This window comes from Octopus bimaculoides, chromosome 10 (assembly GCF_046866305.1).
Source record: "Octopus bimaculoides isolate indiv1 chromosome 10, ASM4686630v1, whole genome shotgun sequence".
Taxonomy (NCBI): Eukaryota; Metazoa; Mollusca; class Cephalopoda; order Octopoda; family Octopodidae; genus Octopus; species Octopus bimaculoides.
Genome location: NC_142937.1, coordinates 50,153,807 through 50,173,870, shown reverse-complemented (window position 1 = coordinate 50,173,870; position 20,064 = coordinate 50,153,807). Strand labels below are relative to the sequence as shown.

Below are 20,064 nucleotides of genomic sequence, written 5' to 3'. Positions count from 1 at the left end.
TTCATCCTGTTTTGTATATTTTCATGGGTCAACTATGAAAATTGGATTTGAATGTTTTCTGTTTTTATTGGCTGCATATTACTAACAATGATAATAATAATAACAATAATAATGGGACCCCGAGTAGATGGAGTATCCCATATTTTATAATATTTTATAATATGTATGAATCATTCTGGATATTACATCGAAATGTTCATAGGTCATTTTCATTATTATTATTATTATAATAAAGTATTTTCAATGGATCAGTTTTGAGCTCTATTTAAAGTCGATATACATACATATATATATATATATATATATATATATATATATATATATATATATATATATATGTACACACATATTGATGTTTATTTTTGTGTGAAGTTATAATATGAACAATTTTACATTAAACTGAAGGGTTATCAATACTTTTGTAGAGTACAAATGTTTTATTCTTTAACAAGAAAAGTATTCGCAATGTGTGTATGTATAATCTGATGAAAATGTATGCATGTATAATCTAGTGAAAATACAAGTCAGACACGGTTTATATTCAACAAGAAACTAGATATATAGTTGCTTGTGAATACTCAGTCATTCCTTGGTAAAGACTGCACCATGCAACGTTAGATGTAAGATTTTACAATGACTAGACAAATTTTTCCCCAGCTGTTCTTTTAAATTACTGTGGCATTCAGTGTCCATTCTCCCAAAATCTATATTACCTTTCAAGTCATTCTAATATGTTACAGTTGCAGTCATTGCTGTCATAAGGTGTTGGCATACAGAGTGTGAGGCCTCATAGGTCTAGCAGCCCAATGCTAATATATGCTTGGTGTGATTGTGTATGTAGGGATCTCTGAATTGTTTTGCACTGGCACTTAAGTGCCCTGGTTATATTTACACTATGGTTCCTTGGTGAGGTCTAATAACAACAAAACATGGGAGTTGTTTACTTACTGTTAAAGAGTCTCACACCACATTACTTTTTATTTAATGTTAAATAACTTAAATTTCTGGGTTGTTTCCCCTGCTATTTTATTTTTAACATGATAATTTCTGATAATGATTTTTTATTATCACTAAGGATGTAATTTTCCTTAATTTCTTGGATTCCTGTATCAAGTATGCCAGCTCCCACTCTAATCTTAAATTTTCATGTAGTAGGCATCTGTAGGTATTTTCCATAGTCATTCTCTCAAAGCCCAGTTTACTAAGCTGTACACAGATACCATAGGGTCTTATAATTTACTGCTATTGTAAAGTACAGCAGTGCTGTAAAATTAACAACTGATTTGTTTCATAGTACTAGTGTTCATTACTGCTTGTCAGAAAGGTTATTTGTGACAGAATGGTATCCTGTTTAATGGCAGAGTTGTCTTTCAGAAATCAGATATAAGTACATAAATCTCAATGGAATGTGGATAACTGGAAAACAAAATTAAAACAAAATACAAAAAGAAGAAAAAAACTTTTTAACTTATACTTAGAAGAGGTGTATAGACAAATAAATTAACTGTTACTTAGCATATTTTCTGGTATACAAGTTGATGTAGTAGTGTAAATAATGTGCTGGTGTATCCCAATCTCATTTTTTTTCTGATTCAATGATCCTTCTTCAGTTATTGGTGGTTATCGTTGGTGCTGGTTAAAAACTCTGGAAGCAACAAATGAACTTCCAGCTGTTGAGCTCATTCAAGCTGTTAAGTCTGGGTGCTTTTCTTTTTTTTTCAGATCAAAGATCCTTCTTCAGATGTTCTTTTTTTTTGGGTGGGGGTCAAAGATCTTTCTTCAGATCTCTCCTACTAACAGCATTACTTTTTATCTTTCTTTCTATTATATAATGTAAACATTTGAATATCATCATGATCTTTCCAAATCTTGCTGCATTTCATATGGAATTTTTGATCCCCTAAAGTCATCTTGGTGTATAAGCTGACCTACGTTTTTGCCTGTAAATTTTGGTCTGAATAATTTGAAGTGTATGCTGAAAAATGTAGGATTTTATATCAACTCCTGAATAATGAAAGTAAAGTTGGCTTTGGCAGATTTGAACTTAAAAATATAGTAGGATTTGGTAAAATATCATGTGACAATTGCTTTATCTTTCTACTACTTTTATGAAAAAGAAATAATAATAAACAAGATGCCAGAGTTCAAATTAATCAGCTATACCTCTTTCCTTAACAAAAAGAGTTCTTTGCTCACTAATGAATAATTCTCTTTGTGTACAGCATAGTTAGGAGAAAGGGTAGCCCCTGTAACCCTTTAGCTATTTTTACAACCTCTGAGATTAGTGGTATGAAGGAAAGAAGTTATCATTACATTAGAAACCAAGCCTGGATACCTGCAATAGATTGAACACTGCTAAAGGCATCCAGTGACTAGACAGGTAGTGTTAATATGGATGGTGCTAAAAATTTATCACTCAAGAATGCAAAATGCAAAAACTGGAAAAAATATTGCAAAGTATCTCATCTGATGTCTTAACAATTCTGCTAATCCACTATCTTGGAATGGTTCTTTAGTTCACCAACTCTGAAAGAACTCTTTTTACATTTAATCAGGGCAAATTCTTCTTAATATTTTTTACTTGTTTCAGTCATTGGACTATAGCCATGCTGGGGTATTGTCTTGAAGGATATAGTCAATATATAGTCTATTATGCTGAACCACTAGCTGATAGGGTGGAAGCATTTAGCTAAGAGAAATGCCTTTATCATCATCAAAGACCATAAACCAAGCTTTACTTCCAACCCCAAATACCACTTGGTTAACCTAGCTAAACTGAAAATCAAGCTGGTGAGAAAACATATACTGAGAAAAATCAATGACACCATAAGGAGGGTGGGGGTGTTGATGCAACTCTGAAGGTGTAGTCTATGAAGCTGTGGGGGTGACCAGCACTGGCGACTGCAACAGCAGTGCAGGAAACAACAACAGCAATGGCACCAACAACACACCCACCGATAACAACAGTGACAGCAATTGCAATGGTGGTGGCAGTTAAACTGACTACGTCAAGCAACAGTGGTAGCTACAGCAACAATAACAACGGCACCAGCAATGTATCTGGCAGTAAAAGCAACAGCAGTCTTCTTGGTGACAACTGCAGCACCAGCATTGCATGTAGTGCCAGTGGCAGCAACAATAGGTCCAACAGTGACAGCAGCATCAACAGTGATAACAACAGCAACTGTAACACCACCAGCACAAGGGCACAGACAGAAATATGTTGGATCTACAAGTGGAAATCACAAGTCTTCCTTTAGGATACCAGAGAGGCATAACATCAACCTGACCAGCGACATACGGCATTTAAAAGAAGAAGGTATGCCATACATAAGTAAAGGGAGGCTCTTAGAACAACCAGGGCCATACCTGAATGGGAACATATGATGTAAGCTTTGTTTGACTGAAAGAGCAAGAATCCTAAAAAACTCACTTGACCCAGAGACCTACTTAAACTATAAAAATGAGGTGTTTAGCCAATGCCTTCATCAGAGGAAATTCATATTGATAATATGGAATTCCCCATTTGGCAATTAGGGAAATGCTGCCATCATCCTCTATCTTTAGCATATCTAAGGGGGGATAACTCTGCTTCACCTAAGGTTTTGCCAGTAGAGTTTTGTTAACAAAATCAACTGACTATGACATTTCCTCCTTCAGTTGTAAAGAGGTTATGTGCCTCTAGCCACTTGAGATTGATGAGTCACCTATACAGCTAAGCACTTTATAAGTGTGAAACCAATGATCACTCTTTGACCAGCTATAACAAACAACCTTCTAAATATACATACATATGATATAGGACTGGAGTTTGATCAGGATAAATGTTGCTATATGGTTGTGAAACATACTAACAACCTCTCCATCAATGACTTAACTGTTTCTCCTGTATCTGATGAGGGATGTTACAGGTATCTTGGGGTGAATGAAAACATATCTTACAGTGGCACCTGTAACAAGACATGTGTCACTAAAGAATATTACAATTGAATAAAGAAAATATAGATCTCAGAACTCTCTGCATTCAATAAAACTGTGGCCTACAATGTGTTTGCAGTGCCAGTACTCATACCAACGTTTGGGCTACTTGATTGGATGCTTGATGAGGTCTGAGCCATTGATGTGAAAACTCAGAAGATACTAACCAGCACACATAATTTCTACATCAGCAGTAATGTAGACTGCCTCTATCTAAAATGAAAACAAGGGGGCAAAGGATTAACAACAATCTAGACTGTCTTTGAATGTCATACCATATGCCTTTGGAAACATCTTTTAACCATCAGGTGTTGAAGTGCATCCTTTGACCAAGTTTGCATACATGAGGCTGATAATATCATGAGAGTTGGAAAGCAGCTCCTTGAGCAGCATTTCTTGTCTGATAACTTAAATGCATGCACGATTCTACTGCAAAGTATCATCAGATGAAAGGATGAGTGTATATCGGCAGAAGATCATGCATAGATATGTTAGTAGAAAGCTCCAGGGTGATAGTAACATTAATCATCAAAACAGTCTATCATGGACCAACAACCAGATTACTAACTCAAACGTTGAAGGGTATGCATTTGCATTCCAAGAATAAGAAATATCAACCAAATACCTGATGCACAAAAGGGACAGAGACGTAGGAAAAGCAGCAAAATGTGATAACTGATGCAGACTGTGTGGAGTTAACACTGAAAATATTACCCACATCATAAACAGTTGTCCGAAAATGTCATCATGGTGTTATCTACCAATGTGACATGATGTTATAACTAGGACACTGTATAATGAAATCTGTCGGAAGGATAACCCCTTGAAATAAGAACTTACTCTATGGTAGAAGCCATAGCCACTCACAATAAAAAGAAGTACTGGTGGAATGTCCCAACGAAAACCTCAAAAATATGTAAACATAAAAGATCTGACATAGTAATTTGGGACAGAGAAGACAAACTGTACAGCTGCTTTCCAAGTCTCATGATGTTATCAGCCTCATGTATGCAAACTTGGTCAAGGGATGCACTTCAACACTTGATAGTTAAAAGATGCTACGACATTCAAAGACAGCTGCTCAGTGGTTGTTAAGATAAAGCTAAAGATCAGTGAAAAACAATATATCTATGCTGAACTATTGAGGAACCTACTCTAGCCAGACTACAAGTTCAGGTTTATACTTGTAATTATTGGGGCATTGGGAAATGTAACACACTGCCTAAAATCCAATCTTGATAAATTAGGCTTCTTAAAACCAGAAAGGAGAAAGCTGATTTGAAGACTACAGATCCAAGCCATCACTGGAACTGTAAAAATCTATAAAACTTCCCAGAAGTTTATCAGCATGTTTAGACATGCAACTATATGCATGAAAATACATATATAAAAGGAAACATACAAATCTGCACATATACATATGTACAAAAATACCCTGTTAATGTTGAAATTCCAATGAAAGGAGCCTTGGATCTAGGTTAGAAACTGGCTTTCTCTCTATCGGCAAAAAAATCTTGAAATGAAACAAAATAACAACACAATTTCTGTCTATCAAATTCACTCACAAATCATTGCTCAGCTTGAAGTTATAATAGAAGACACTTGCCTATGGTACCACACCGTGGGACTGAACCCAAAGCTATATGGTTACAAAACAAACCTCCTGAGCCCACAACTCTGACTGAATATTCTTTTTAAGGACAAGGGTATTTGACAAAAAAATATTAAAATAATTTTGAAAAAGATTTTTTATATGCATACAATTCAGTATAGTGGTCTACACTTCAAGTTGGTTTGGTGACAGTTCTATATTTCAACATTTCATATATCATATATACTCTTTTACAAAATAAAGAAATAAATATATAAATAATAATAATAATTGAGTGCAGCCTTCATTGGTTCACTGCCGCCATATATATATGAAGTAGGGATGCTGGTACTACATATACAAACATTCTAGAATCCATCTCAAAATGGTTATTTAATTGATTGACAAAAATTCAATCAGCAACATACTACATTGAGTAACAAAACCATTATTTTTTCTTTCTTCCTCTTCTACATCGACTACAAACAGCTCCTTCTTCACTAAACAAGCAAAGTACCTACCATCTCTACTACAATCAGCTCAATGCATCTTCTTTACTGTGTGTCACCTGCCTAACTGCATGATATACTTTGCCTTGTCATTTCACTATACTTTTTATTTAGATATCTATTGAAATTTAAACTGAACATCATTGGCAAGGAAGATTCATGCACTCTGAGTGAAATTATTCTCCTGTCATGAGTACTTCCTCTTCAACTCTAACTAATAATATTGAAAAGGAAATTTAGAACTAATGACTTTATAATATGATATTGAAAGACCATCTCTGGTTCTGTCATACAAATCTCTCATTTTAAATGTTTAAATTAAAACATTCTGACATAACTTGATCTCAGAAGCCCTTGTAATGTAATGTCCCAGACAACAGCTTAAATACAGAAAAAATTTACAGGTATGAAAGGGTTAAAACATTTTCTAAATATAGTGTTTATATGACGTACAATATAGAACAGATATGACTATGACCAGGGCTAGATTTATGTATGAGACAATATAGGTCATGGCCCAGGAGCCCCAAGCATTAGAGGCCCCTTTAACTCAGAGAATTCAAAAGCCTGGAGCTAAAAATTAAAAAAACATATTTACTGCCATCAAATATAAAATTTGTAATATTTTTTACTCATTAAAATTTTCTTTTAATTCAATAGAATTATTTTAAAATTATTGAACCCTCTTTTGATTTATTGGGCCCTTTTAAATTTAAGAAGCCATTTAATTTACTGAGACCTGCTGAATCTACCAAGACTTTTTAAAGTTTTGAGCCTCTTCAAACTGTTTGGGATCCCTAGATTTTATGGGAGCCCTCTCTATTATCTTTGTTTTGAACGAGATCTTCATTTTTAAGTAGTACCTTTTTAGAAAATACTTAGAACATACATTTTCTTCTGAAAACATATACAAAATCGTATAGGGCTCCCACTAGGTCTAAATTTGGCCCTGACTCTGAATAAACCTGCTATGTTACTTCTGAATATTTAAGAGACAAGCTTTACAAAATGTCATTTTCCCAAGAAGACATTTTATTAGCAGAAAGCGTTGGGCGACGAACTTTTAATATTCAATATTGGTCGATGTAAGAAATCAATAATAGTATATAATTTCCTTACAGAACGTAATAAAATTTCAAAGTTAATATATTATTAAAAACATAGATTATTGGAATTCAGTTTTTGGTTTGCTGAATATAAGTTTCATACAAAGGGCAAATAACTCTAACTCTCAACTCATTGCTTTTTACCAGGTATTTATACATAAGCCTGATTTACAATAGTCTTTTATTTTGTTCATACATTTTTGCTATTTCACCTTTGTATTATTGTGGTATGGATTTACTTACATTCTTTATTGGTAAGTATGTGCAGTTCATCTTGTTAAAAATTTTGCTTAGAAGTAACAGTCCTAAATAACAGAAACATTGCCGCCATTCTTTCGTTTTTATTAATTAATCAACTGGTTTTGAATTTTTTTGTTTAGTAAAACGGCTGACTGAAACATACAATTGCTGTTACGGTTATCATAATTGGTATATTGTAAACCGTTGAAAACAAATTTGTTTTCGCATTAAGAATTAATAAACATATTGAATTTATGTTCACTTTTAAATAGAATACAAATCAATTTAATTAAAATTGCGTATTTTTCAAAACTCATTCAACAGAATTTATGTTATTTGGAAAGTTCTCACTGTCTGCTGAAATTTAGAAATATTGAGACTACTTTGTATTTGATATTTCAGTTGTTTATAAACGAATTCGTCATTGTCTTTTAAAACCAAATCTAGACAGTATTCCTTTAGAAAAATATAAACTAAGGTATGATCTTGGCGGTGGGAACAAGCCTTGTCGTATACAGATTCTTTCCTGATACAAATTTAATTTTATTTAGATATCAGCTTTGATAGTTTTATAAAAGCTATATCTTCTATTTTTATGGTTAATAAATGAAGCTTTCACTTAGCCCTTTTAAACGAGCAAGCGTCTGTGTAGTTCTATCTACTTGACATAGCAGCAAAGTCGCCTTCAAATCACACCTTACTGTTTTTGAAAAAAAAAAAAAAAAAAGGTATATAAGATTATGCCGTCCTAAATACCCTAGGTTTGAATAAACGTCAGATGATTATGGTTAGAATGCATTTGATCATTGATCAACTCGGTCAGGACTGACCTGAGGTCAGACAACTCCCCTTTAACTGAATCTATACGAAATAGGTTTAAAAATTCGTGCCAAACTCCGGTAGCTCCAAACATTTAAATAGCTACTGAGACAAAGCTCTGATTTATCTCTCCTATTTAATGAACTGGACGAATTTATGAGTAGCCCCTGAACGAGGTTATCTGCGTATTTGTAGTTGTTAGTTATAATTCATGAACATTTAGAGCCTCTGTAACAATTAATGAAGGTTACAATTTTAAATATGTGAATTTTAAGTAAGGTATCACATGAATTTTTTTACAAATACACAGTCCTCTTGTAATCGCTTTCATTCTGTTACTCGGTCCTTATCAAAATCGTTTCAGCCTGGTTTCATTTTTCACTTGAAACTACTTTTGAAATCAACGAGGTAGCCTCCAGGTGAGGGTTCGATATGCTAGAAATGGCAGTCAAATGTAAGTTTAATCACGAACATTTTAAATTTACCAAATGCAGTTATTGATAGTATCAACAATGCCACAAAAATGACTAAATTTTACTAAGTTTCAAAATATTTAAATCAATTTTTTTTTTCAACAAAATGGAAAGAATAAAATCATAGGGCACTAATTTTTGATTGGGTACCTGAAATTTCGGATCTAGTTCAAAACGGGGGCGCCAGTATTTTCTTAACGAAACACTTTGAAACTTGAGACACTGGTAGAATGTGTCATATAAAACATCTTTTTCTCTTAGTCTTCTTAAGAAAAATTATTATATTGCAACTTATTTCATGTTAAAGTTGTCGTATTTCTGTAATTTCAACCAATGACTGACGTCCATTCAGCCGAATACAGTAAGTGCTGACTACGTAAACAAACGATTCTCAAACGATTCTGGCGGTGATAAAATTATTATTTCCTTGTCAAAAAATGGCTGAAGCATATTGGCAGTAGCTAATAAACTTTTCTATTATAGGCACAAGACCTGGTTTTTGAGGGAAGGGTTAGGGTTAGGGCAAATGTTGTACACATACAGTTCAGGCAGATGTTAACGAAATTATATTAAAAATAAAACGAAGGGAAACGAACACACGTGTGTTGCCTCTCTGCAAAATGTCAGAAGTAATGGAGATTAAATACGCTTTACACCGCTTAAACTGCCAAAGGAGTAACTATAAACAGCTGAATACTTGTCAGTGATTGGTTGAAATTATCGAAATAAGACAATTTTTTACATGAAATAACTTCGAATACAAAAATTTTTTTCTGTTGTATAACACAAATTACATAAGTATACGAAGTTTGAAAGTCTTTCGGTACCAAAAACACTACATAAAACATAAATGAAAACTGGTGCCCCCGTTTTGAACGAGATCCAAAATTTCTCAAAATTGAATCAAATCACATCTACAATAAGTTTAATGATCCTGTTATTTGCAAGTTCTTTCTTTTTTTCATACAATTCACTCAATTTCATGGATTTCTGTCATTGAGCACTTGTGTCAATTCTTCAACAGTTTTACTACCAGATTTAAATTTGAAGATTATGATAGCTATTGCAACATGCAGATTTTCTTACTTTTGATGAATTCTTTGATTATTCCTGCAAAATGTTTTTAAAATATCTTACTGAAAAATTCACAAAAGGATCAAATGACTTGTGGCATATAGAAGCATAGTCTTCTCTAAGATTTCCACATTTGTTGTACTTTTCATGTTACTTTTGATCTGATGTATGGAACCAAGTCTTTTTGCAGACATACAGCTTCAAATAATGATAGATATCACTATTAGATTCATGCACTCTGGGTGAAATTATTCTCCTGTTTGGCATGGAGCTTACACTCAGCCAACCCTGCTGAACAAATTAAACTTCAACTCATCTATGTGTAAGATTTTTCACTTCATCTAATTCCTGTGCTCTTGAGTCAATTTTTGATTGTAGTGACACCAATTTATACATGGTCAAATGTCAACTGTAGTCATTTTCCTGTTTTTCTTCAACAACCAGTGAATATATCAGTCCACCCTTTCAGTAGTTTTGTGCAACACCCTTGATTGAGGATTGTCAGAAGAGCCACCAGTGTCATTGAAATAGTTCACGGCACATAAGAGAGGTTACTTAGCATCAAACTTTCAATATTAACAATACACACACACACACATACACATGTATTTGTAAACAATGTTGGCTGTTAATTCGACCTACTTCATATCCTATCCCTTCAGCATTTAAACTGGCCATATCTAGTCTGAATATTCTACCTAGATCTGATAGATCTGGCCTCTCATATCTAAATGACTGTCATTTTAAAAGTCTGTCATTCTAAAAGTAAACAATCGCATCATTCGAAATCTTGAAGCTACCAGATAATGCATGCTTAATTCAAAACAATGTAAGTTCCTGATAAAATAATCTGAATGTTTACAGATTTTTTTTTCTTTTTCAGTATTATCTTTAAGCATATTCCTTGAAAATGAAGTATTTTATATAAATTTATCTATTTATTTATTTCCACAGACAACAATAAGGAGAAGGAGAAAAAAAAATGTTGTGGAATGGCTCTAATGCTGCTTTAGAAATGTATGAGAATATTACAACATCTATTTGTAGTAACCACTTGGGAAGTCATCTGTTTTGCATCTCTCAACTCTAACTGGTAACTTCAGTTTTTCTTCTAAAATGCTTTGTAGATGGAAGCTTTACTCAAAACAGCGGAGGTTAACATTATCCAAATTGATCATTTTATTCTTCCTACTCATTGTAGTTATACAAATCACACACATAATTCTCTTATCAAAGATAAGAGGCAATACAAAAACTGCAAAAAAAAATGAGGTTTCAGAAATGATTAAGAAAATATATGAATCCTATAAACTTGATTCCTCCGGATCTTACCATATGATTGCAGATGTAGCTCTTTGCAGTCATTGCCCCTTGTCTACATCTAAACCTACTCGTGAAAGGTATGATGTTACTGTGGTAACTCAGACATCACTCAATAACATACAATGCATTGTCAAATTGGCAAATCAATGGGAAGGCCCAATATCTGTAACAGTTTTCGCATTTGACAATTACATTGTCACTGCTCTATTGACAATTGCAGCTTTACGGAAATGTAATCCAATTGTTTTAGAAATGGTTTCATTCCATCTTGTTTATCCTTTGCAAAGATATCCTAGAAATCTTCACAACAGTTATGAATCTTCAATTGTGTCTTGTGAAGACTTACCAAATATACTTTCATCCAACATTCCAAATTATAGCTTTGACAATATTCAATATCCTCATAATGTTCTACGAAATTTTGCAATAAAGAATTCCAGAACTGAATTTATTTTTATGATTGACATTGATATGCTTCCTTCCCCTGGATTAAGAAATAATTTCTCTGAATTCATTAAAGTTGCAGATACATTTTTACCAAATTTAACAGCTTTTGTTGTTCCAAGTTTTGAATCAAATTTAAATGTTTCAATGCCCATTGACAAGAAAGATCTTTTGAAAAAATGGGATAATCTACAGGTTCGACCCTTTTATTTTGAAGTCTGCTGGAAATGTCAGCAGCATACGGACTATGAAACCTGGAGAGAAATTGATGGTTCTTACATGAAAGTAGCTTACAACATTCCCTGGAAAGACCCTTGGGAACCATTTTTTATTACCCGATATTTTGTGCCAGCTTATGATGAACGATTTAAACAATATGGTTTTAACCGAATTAGCAACGTGTGTGAGCTGCATGTTGCTGGATATACATTTAATGTTTTGAGTAATGCATTTATTGTTCATCAAGGCTTAAAGACACCAACAAACTTTCACAATAACAAAGTTAAAGAGTTGAATCAAAACCGTATGTTATTTCGGAAATTTAAAGAAGAACTGAAAACAAAATACCCATATTCAACGAAAAGATGTTATTAATATTATAAAATCAAAATAATAGTTATGTGTCCAAATGCATATGGAGGTGTACGTGTGTGCATGTGTATGTGCACTGTTATATTAATATCTATTTGTTAGTTATGATTCCAACAACTCTAAGTATGCCTGTTTATATTTGAAATCAATGCACTGGTAAAGCTTTCAAGTAATAATCTTGAGGTCGACATTTCAGATTCATTTCATTCTCTACTTTACTTTTGGACAGTAACTAGAGGCTGGAACTGCTAAGCAAATAAGGTAACACATTGTTAAACTTTAGATTATCTTGATATTTGTTCTTTAAAAATAAAAAATACATGAACCCAATAGTAAGTCAAACTTTAAACAATTCATTTATTTTTTATGAAACTCTTTATATTTTAACATCTGACTTTTCTTCTTTTTTTTATTATTATTTCCTCAAAATGCAGCTCTTTGTGAATTAATTTTGTCAAGAATAAACTGTGATATAAATGAATGGGACTTTTAAAAAGAGTACTAATGTCTACCCAGATTAGAGTAGAATAAAGGGTTTATTAATGAAGATAGTTTTTTTTTGTTTAATATGACTGACCCTTAATTGCTATTTCCAGTTTTGTGTATATTTCCTTGTCATCAACTTTATGTGTGTGTTTTTTTTTTAAATTCCTGTTATATATATATGCATATGTGTGTGTGTCTATATATATATATATATACCGGTAATATATATATATATATATATAAGATACTTTATTCAAAACTGTAAATTTATATTTATAATTCAGTTGGTAAATACTTTGTCCAAGATTCAAAAATCACTGAAATTCAAAAAAATTTTTTTGTGGAGCACTGTAAACAGAAAATTACTTATGTTAAAAAACAGTTTTAGAATTACTTTTTTCTGTCAAAACGCTAAAAATAACTGACCAGCAAAAAACAAAAAAAAAACAACCAAGATTCAACCAAATCAAAAAATTAAACCCAAATACTGAGCAAAGATGAATCATCCCACTTCCATTGCACATGCACACACACATTCACATACCCCCGCCTTTTACATACACAATACACATATACTCACACAGAGTTGAAACACTTTGATTTTTTTTTTTCAGTGTACAATTTTCATCATCTCACTACCAAATATGACATCACCCTTTCCTTCCTTATTCATCTATCACCCCTTCCATTCTCATTCATAAACACAAGAGTATTATTATTATAGTGGATTATCTTGGTAACCATGGGAGCTATGAAAAAATACAAAGCCCAGCAACACCACCGGATCATTCTACATATCTGTGTAATTTTTCGCGCAATTCTACCCAGCCATTTGACTGAATCCCAAGACAAGAAAGAATCGCCCATGTCAAATTTATATGCATAGATTACAAATGAAGTGAAAGCATAATTAGTTGATTTGTTTCTAAAATTGAAACTGTTATGTCATAAGAAAGTGGTCTACCACCAAATTTATATAAAGATATTTTCATAATATATGTGTAAGCTGTAATATGAAATGTAAATGGATAATATGTTTAGACTTGGGTCCCATACCCAAGCTGTCCTGTTTTATTGATGTAAGTACAATATAATTTCAAAATCCCAATCATTTTGGATAAAGGATTATCAACTGTGTATATGTGTGTGTGAATCCACCACTTCGGTTTACCTTTATTTTTATATGTTCTTGATGTTTTTATTCATGCTTTCATTATGATTTACAAATTGGAAGCAGCAAACTGGCAGAATTAATAAGGCGGCGAGCTGGCAGAAACGTTAGCACGCCAGGCGAAATGCTTAGCGGTATTTCGTCTGCTGTTACGTTCTGAGTTCAAATTCTGCTGAGGTCGATTTTGCCTTTCATCCTTTTGGGGGGATCGATAAATTAAGTACCAGTTATGCACTGGGGTCGACGTAATTAACTTAATTCCTTTGTCTGCCCTTGTTTGTCCCCTCTATGTTTAGCCCCTTGTGGGCAATAAAGAAATAAGAATTAATACTGTGTTGGACAAAATACTTAACAGCATTTCTTCCAGTTCTTTTACATTCTGAGTTTAAATGCCACCAAGGTCAACTTTGTCTTTCATCCTTTTAAGGCTTGATAAAATAATTACCAGTTGAGTACTGGGATCAGTGTAATCAACTTCCCCCTCCCCTCAAAATTACAGGCCTTATGCCAAAATTAGAAAGTATTATGATTTACACATCAGTATGTGCCCCTATTGTTAATGAGTTCCCTTTTGCCTTATATACATGCAACCTCTCTGAAATATAGTTAAACCACTTCCATCGATTAATAAAATATATAAATATTTATTTTAAAAAATAGCGAGGGATTTCTCTTACACACATTCTACACAGTTTCTTCCTTTTTCCTTTTTCTTTTAATTAGTTTTTCATCGCTTACTCTTAGAAGCAACAAGTAAAAGTAAAGGTAAACTTTAAAATATATTCATCATGAACCATTGGCAAGTATTGTACTGTTGTCAAACTATCAGAATGTGATGTGGTGGGCATTATAGTGCAGCTATACATTTTTTTCCCTTTGTAAAAACATGTTCACAAATTGATGTTTAATTCCCTGTTGGAACCTGTCTTAATAAAGCATGAATATGCCAATTTCCTATTTTCCTTCTCTTGTGAAACATGAAACTGTATGCTTATTTATGCAAAACAACATATTATTAAACAAAAGAAATCCTAAGCCAACATAGGAAACCCTGTTTTCTTAAAACTTCACATTAAATTTAGAAATTATTCAGATCAGTTTTGCCTTTCATTCTGTACCTGTGTTAGAGACAATTATTGTTATTATGGTGGCAAGCTGATAGAATCGTTAGCATGCTAGGTGAAATGCTTAGTAGCATTTTGCCCATCTTTACATTCTGAGTTCAAATTCCGCTGGAGTTGACTTTGCCTTTCATCCTTTCAAGGTTAATAGAATAAGTACCATCTGAGCACTGGAGTTAATTTAATCAACTTACCCCTTTCCTAAAATACTGCTGGCCTTGTACCAAAGTTTAAAACCATCATCATCATCATCATTATTATTATTAAGGTGGTGAATTGGCAGAATCATTAGCACATCGACATTTCGTCTGTCTTTACATTGTGAGTTCAAATTCCGCCAAAGTCAACTTTACTTTCATCCTTTCAGGGTCAATAAATTAAGTACTAGTCAGAGGCTGGGATCAATGTAATCGATTGTCTCCAACCTCCAGATTTCAAGCCTTGTGCCTATAGTAGAAAGGATTATTATTATTATATTATTATGAAGTGAGAGAGCAGCGCATGCCATCAAAATGACACGGGTACAAATAAACAAAGCCCAATATACCCATCATGACTACCTTTCTGATAAAGGTACACCAGGCACATGAATCACAACCATATGTGCATGACAGGGTGATCTTATATTAAGATAAACAGTGCATGATCTTGAAGGTGAGGCCAGTTAGAATTTTCTTCAGGTTGAGTGGCCCATCCCACTCAAAAGGTTCCTGAATAAGATTTGTTTAAGGATGTTGAACAAAATACCCGTTTCCAGAGGTGAATTATTCAAACTCCAAAGAATTCCTCTCAACACATGGCTCTGATGCTCCCACACTACATCTGCTTGTGATCAGAGATGCATATATTGTCAGCCACGACATGCCATGCTCAACTGGTTATGGTCAAGTAATTGACAAGCAAATCTGTGGTACTGAGCAGAATATTTGCTGTAACCCACCTTTTTATACCAAGACAAAACAATGTACATGATAATAGTTCCAATCAATCAAGATCAAAAGCCATGAGAGCCACTGCCTGGTACTGTATATTATTACCTCTGCCTTAGCAAAGGTGGGGGTATTGTTTTCAGTTGTGTTTGTTTGTTTGTCTGGACAAGATATCTCAAAAACCACTGGATGGATTCAGATCAAACTTTCAGGAATGTTTGGCCTTATGACTGGCATGAACTGATTAGATTTTGGAATCAATCCATTACCAGACAAGGATTCTGGATTATTTGTTATATTTACTTTACATGATTATGAACTTATGTTGACTTTCGAGTATTTCTCAATTATCTCCCTTTAGGCTGTTTCCACAGTTTCATTTTTGTTTCTCTATTATTAATTTTACTCACATCTCTATCTTAGTAGAAACTGATGGATAAAGAAATCATACTATATAAACAAACGGCAGCAAAACCGTTCAGAAATTAAATAACACTAACATATTTTTATAATATATATATATTGTATATTATACATACATATTAACACTTTACGGTATACTTACATATATACATCTATACATTGATCCAAAACAACAGGAATACTAAAGGAAGGCCAGAATTTAAGAGAAGAGAAAGCCAAAAGGTCTCATGCCATTCATTTAAAAATTCCTGAGTAAAACTTATTATTATTACCTCCGCCTTTGAAACTATTTTGAATGGTGAATTTGTTAACTTTAGCTTGTATTAGATGTGGATAAACTATCTATTACTGTTACTAAATTTTCTACAGCCACCTTCACATTCCATGACTACCATTGGAATTGATCTGGTACTGGACAAGGATTCTGGATTATTTTTCCATTTTTTTACTTAATTTTTGAGAGCAGTTGGGTTCATTTTTAGTATTCTTGTTTGTGAGAGCAATCGAGTTTATTTGAGATATTTTCATTTTAAAAATCATCTCTGGATAATCAGTTAGAGGATGTTAGTGTTGCCTTGGCAGAGGTTTGCACTCTCTGAGTGCTCTTGTTATTAAGTTGGTAAGCTGGCAGAACTGTTACAATGTCGGGCAAAATGCTTAGTGGCATTTTGTCTGTCTTTATGTTCTGAGTTCAAATTCTGCCATGGTTGACTTTGCCTTTTATCCTTTCGGGGTCAATGAAATGAGCACCAGTTGAGCACTGAGGTCAATGTAATTGACTTACCCCATCCCTGAGCTTACTGGCCTTGTGCCAAAATTGAAACCATTATTATAATTATTATCATTATTATTAAGGTGGCGAGCTGGTGGAATCGTTAGCATGCTGGATGAAATGCTTAGCAGTTTTTCGCCTGTCACTATGATCTGAGTTCAAATTCCATTGAGGTCAACTTTGCTTTTCAATCTTTCAGAGTTGATAAAGTAAGTGCCAGTTAAACACTGGGGTCATTGTAAACAACTCATCCACTCCTCCAAAACTGCTGCTCTTGTAGCAAAATTTGAAACCATTATTATTATTGTTGTTGTTATTATTATTATTAAGGCAGTGAGCTGGCAAAATTGCTAACATGCCAGACAGAATGCTTAGTGGCATTTCATTCATCTTTATGTTCCATGTTTAAATTCCACTGAGGTCCACTTTGCCTTCTATTCTTTTGGTATTGATGTAGTAAGTACCAGTTGAGCACTGTAATTGACTAGCCTCTTCTAAAATTTCAGGCCTTGTGCCTATAGTAGAAAGGATTATGGTTATTATTCAGTGGTCTTATTTTTATCATGTGCACTACTGAGCGCAGCTCTCTGTGCCTTGGGTGTGTACTGTGGTTTGTTGTGATGCTCTTATTTTTACTGTATTGAAAGTGTTTTACAAAGGATGTGTGTGGTGCCTTGTAGTGCTATTTTCTGTATGTTATATATACTTGTTAGTCCTGGTGTTTTTGTTATATATTTGTCTGAATATTTTTTATCATACCTAATGTACCTACTATGATAGGAATTGTTTCTGGTTTTAGACTCCACAATCGAGTTACCTCTATTTCCAGATCTTTGTATTTTGAAAGTTTCACTGTTTCTTTTAGAGAAACATTGTCATCTGTTGGTATTGATACATCAATTAGAAAGGGTGATGGATTTGCAAAATTGTTAGAGCAGTGGACAAAATGCCACATGATATTTTGTTCTTGTTCTTCATGTTTTGAGTTCAGTTTCTGCTGAGGTTGATTTTGCTTTTCCTCCTATTGAGGTTGACAAAATAAAGTATCAGTCAATTACTGCAGATTTATGGAACTGACTGTTCTCACTTCTACTACCAAATTTCAGGCCTTGTACCTATGTTAAAAACAGTTATTATTGTTGTTTTTAAGGCAGTGAGCTGGCCGAATAGTTAGCACATTGAGCAAAATGTTACACTGCATTTCTTCTGGTTCTTTGCTTTGAGTTCAAATACTGCTGAAGTCAACTTGGCCTTTCATCTTTTCAGGGTCAATAAAATAAATTACCAGTCATGTAGTGGGGTTGATATAATTGACTACCCCTCCCCAATAGCTGGCTTTATGCCAATGTTTTAAACTATTATTGTTGTTGTTAAGGCAATGAGCTGGCAGAATCATTAGCATGCTGGGCAAAATGCTTAGTGGCATTTTGTCTGTCTTTACATTCAGAGTTCAAATTCTACCAAGGTCGGCTTTGCCTTTCATCCTTTTGGGGTCGATGAAATAAGTACCAGTAGAGCACTGGGGTCAATGTTATTGACTAGCCTCCCTCCTCCAAAATTTCAGGCCTTGTGCCTATAGTAAAAAGGATTATTGTTATTGTCATTAAGGTGGTGAATCATTACAACATAGGACAGAATGCCTTGTGGTATTTGGTTTAGTTTTTACATTCTGCAAATCTGCCTCAATGAATTTCATCTGACATAGAGAAGCATAGAAAAAATGTACCTTAAAACAATGATTTTTTTTCTCTGCATAGCTTGATTCATTCTCATGTCATTTGAGACTCCATATAGTTTTAATTTATGTATTGTATTGATATTTTTACTGAGTATTCATACAATATCTAACAGCACTACTTTCAGTGTTGTGACTTTTGAAAGTTTTTGGAGGTTGTAATTGGATATAATTTTTTTTCAGAATAACAACTGTAATCAATTCCTCAGTGAGCAAAAGTCCTAGTTTCAAAAGCTTCATTGGGTTGTGTGTGTGAAGATCAGTGAAATGAAATTCCCTTCTTGAGTACTTTGTAGGGTTTGTGACAAGAAGAGCATCCAGGTGTAGAAAATCTGCCTTGAGAAATTTAGTCTAAAAACAGACATACAAATGATGACGATAATTCGTCAAAGAAAGTAGCCATGCCCACAAAGAATTTCTATGTGGTTGTTCAACCTTCTTGAAATAGTAGCCAAATCTTAAAAAAACACAAAAATCATCTTACTGTTTTAAGATACAAAATATTGGAGAATGTAGTCTAAAGTACATAATGCTTGAAAAAGATTGGATAATCAAGGCTAGAATGTCTTTGATTATGCATACGGTGCCAGCTCAATCAGAACTGTGTTGGGACCAAACAAGAACAGAGAAAGAAGCTTCTTTCTGTTCCCCACAAAAAGTTAGGTTCTCAGCCACTTTATATACTAACCCCTGTACTTTCTTTATGATTACCTGCTGCAGTAATTATGTTACCTATCTTGTAGCAGAATGTTATTACTTCCAGTAAAACATTTGAATAATCATTAATTTTTATTTCATGATGTTCTTGATGTCAGTTCTGCTAGTTTATCCAGTCTACACTAGATGCTATTAGAAACTAATGTAGCAACATAGTAAGTGTAAGCCCTTTTAAAATAATTTTAGTAATTACATTTCAATTGTATTGTGATTGGTTTTTCCACTGAGTCTAATTGATTTATATGATGAATGTAGGTGCATTGTTGTAGGCAACCAATTATTGTAAGCATCAACCAGTAATATGCCTTAATTTCTCATTGAGCTTTCTTTCGTACTCCAATTTCTTCCGAGATTCTTCTTTATAGATTTCAATTTCCTGCCAATATAGATTAAAATCAATGTATGTACATAGCAATATAAAGAAAATGATTATTATTATTAATTTACTAGTGTATATAAGTATAAACTTGAGATTTGTATTTTAATATACATAGAATCAGCTTGTTACTATTTGAATATTGTAGACTTTAATTTTTCTAATCAGGATACTTACATTAACTAA

General features: G+C 33.4%; 2 protein-coding genes across 5 annotated transcripts in view; one reads left to right on the top strand and one right to left on the bottom strand.

Moving 5' to 3' along the window:
• The first annotated feature begins 7,053 nt into the window (after positions 1-7,053).
• LOC106872017 (beta-1,4-glucuronyltransferase 1) lies at positions 7,054-12,695 on the top strand. 3 transcript variants are annotated; one of them, XM_014918834.3, is made up of 3 exons: positions 7,288-7,438; positions 8,608-8,697; positions 10,745-12,695. In XM_014918834.3, exon 3 carries the CDS (start codon positions 10,907-10,909, stop codon positions 12,149-12,151), a length of 1,245 nt encoding a protein of 414 aa, XP_014774320.1. In that variant the 5' UTR covers positions 7,288-7,438; positions 8,608-8,697; positions 10,745-10,906; the 3' UTR covers positions 12,152-12,695. The 3 variants fall into 3 exon arrangements, with proteins under 3 accessions (XP_014774318.1, XP_052827145.1, XP_014774320.1); XM_014918832.3 differs by lacking the exon at positions 8,608-8,697 and having other exon boundaries at positions 7,054-7,438; XM_052971185.2 differs by lacking the exon at positions 8,608-8,697 and having other exon boundaries at positions 7,259-7,331.
• A 4,746-nt stretch (positions 12,696-17,441) lies between these two features.
• The window catches only part of LOC106872014 (coiled-coil domain-containing protein 89), a 49,988-nt gene continuing 47,365 nt past the window's right edge, over positions 17,442-20,064 (bottom strand). Inside the window, exon 7 of one of the 2 annotated variants that reach the window (XM_089359106.1) lies at positions 17,442-19,878. In XM_089359106.1, the coding sequence (XP_089215232.1) occupies positions 19,792-19,878 (87 nt within the window). In that variant the 3' untranslated portion in view covers positions 17,442-19,791. The remainder of the gene's footprint in view (positions 19,879-20,064) is intronic. The other variant, XM_089359104.1, reaches the window with a different exon arrangement.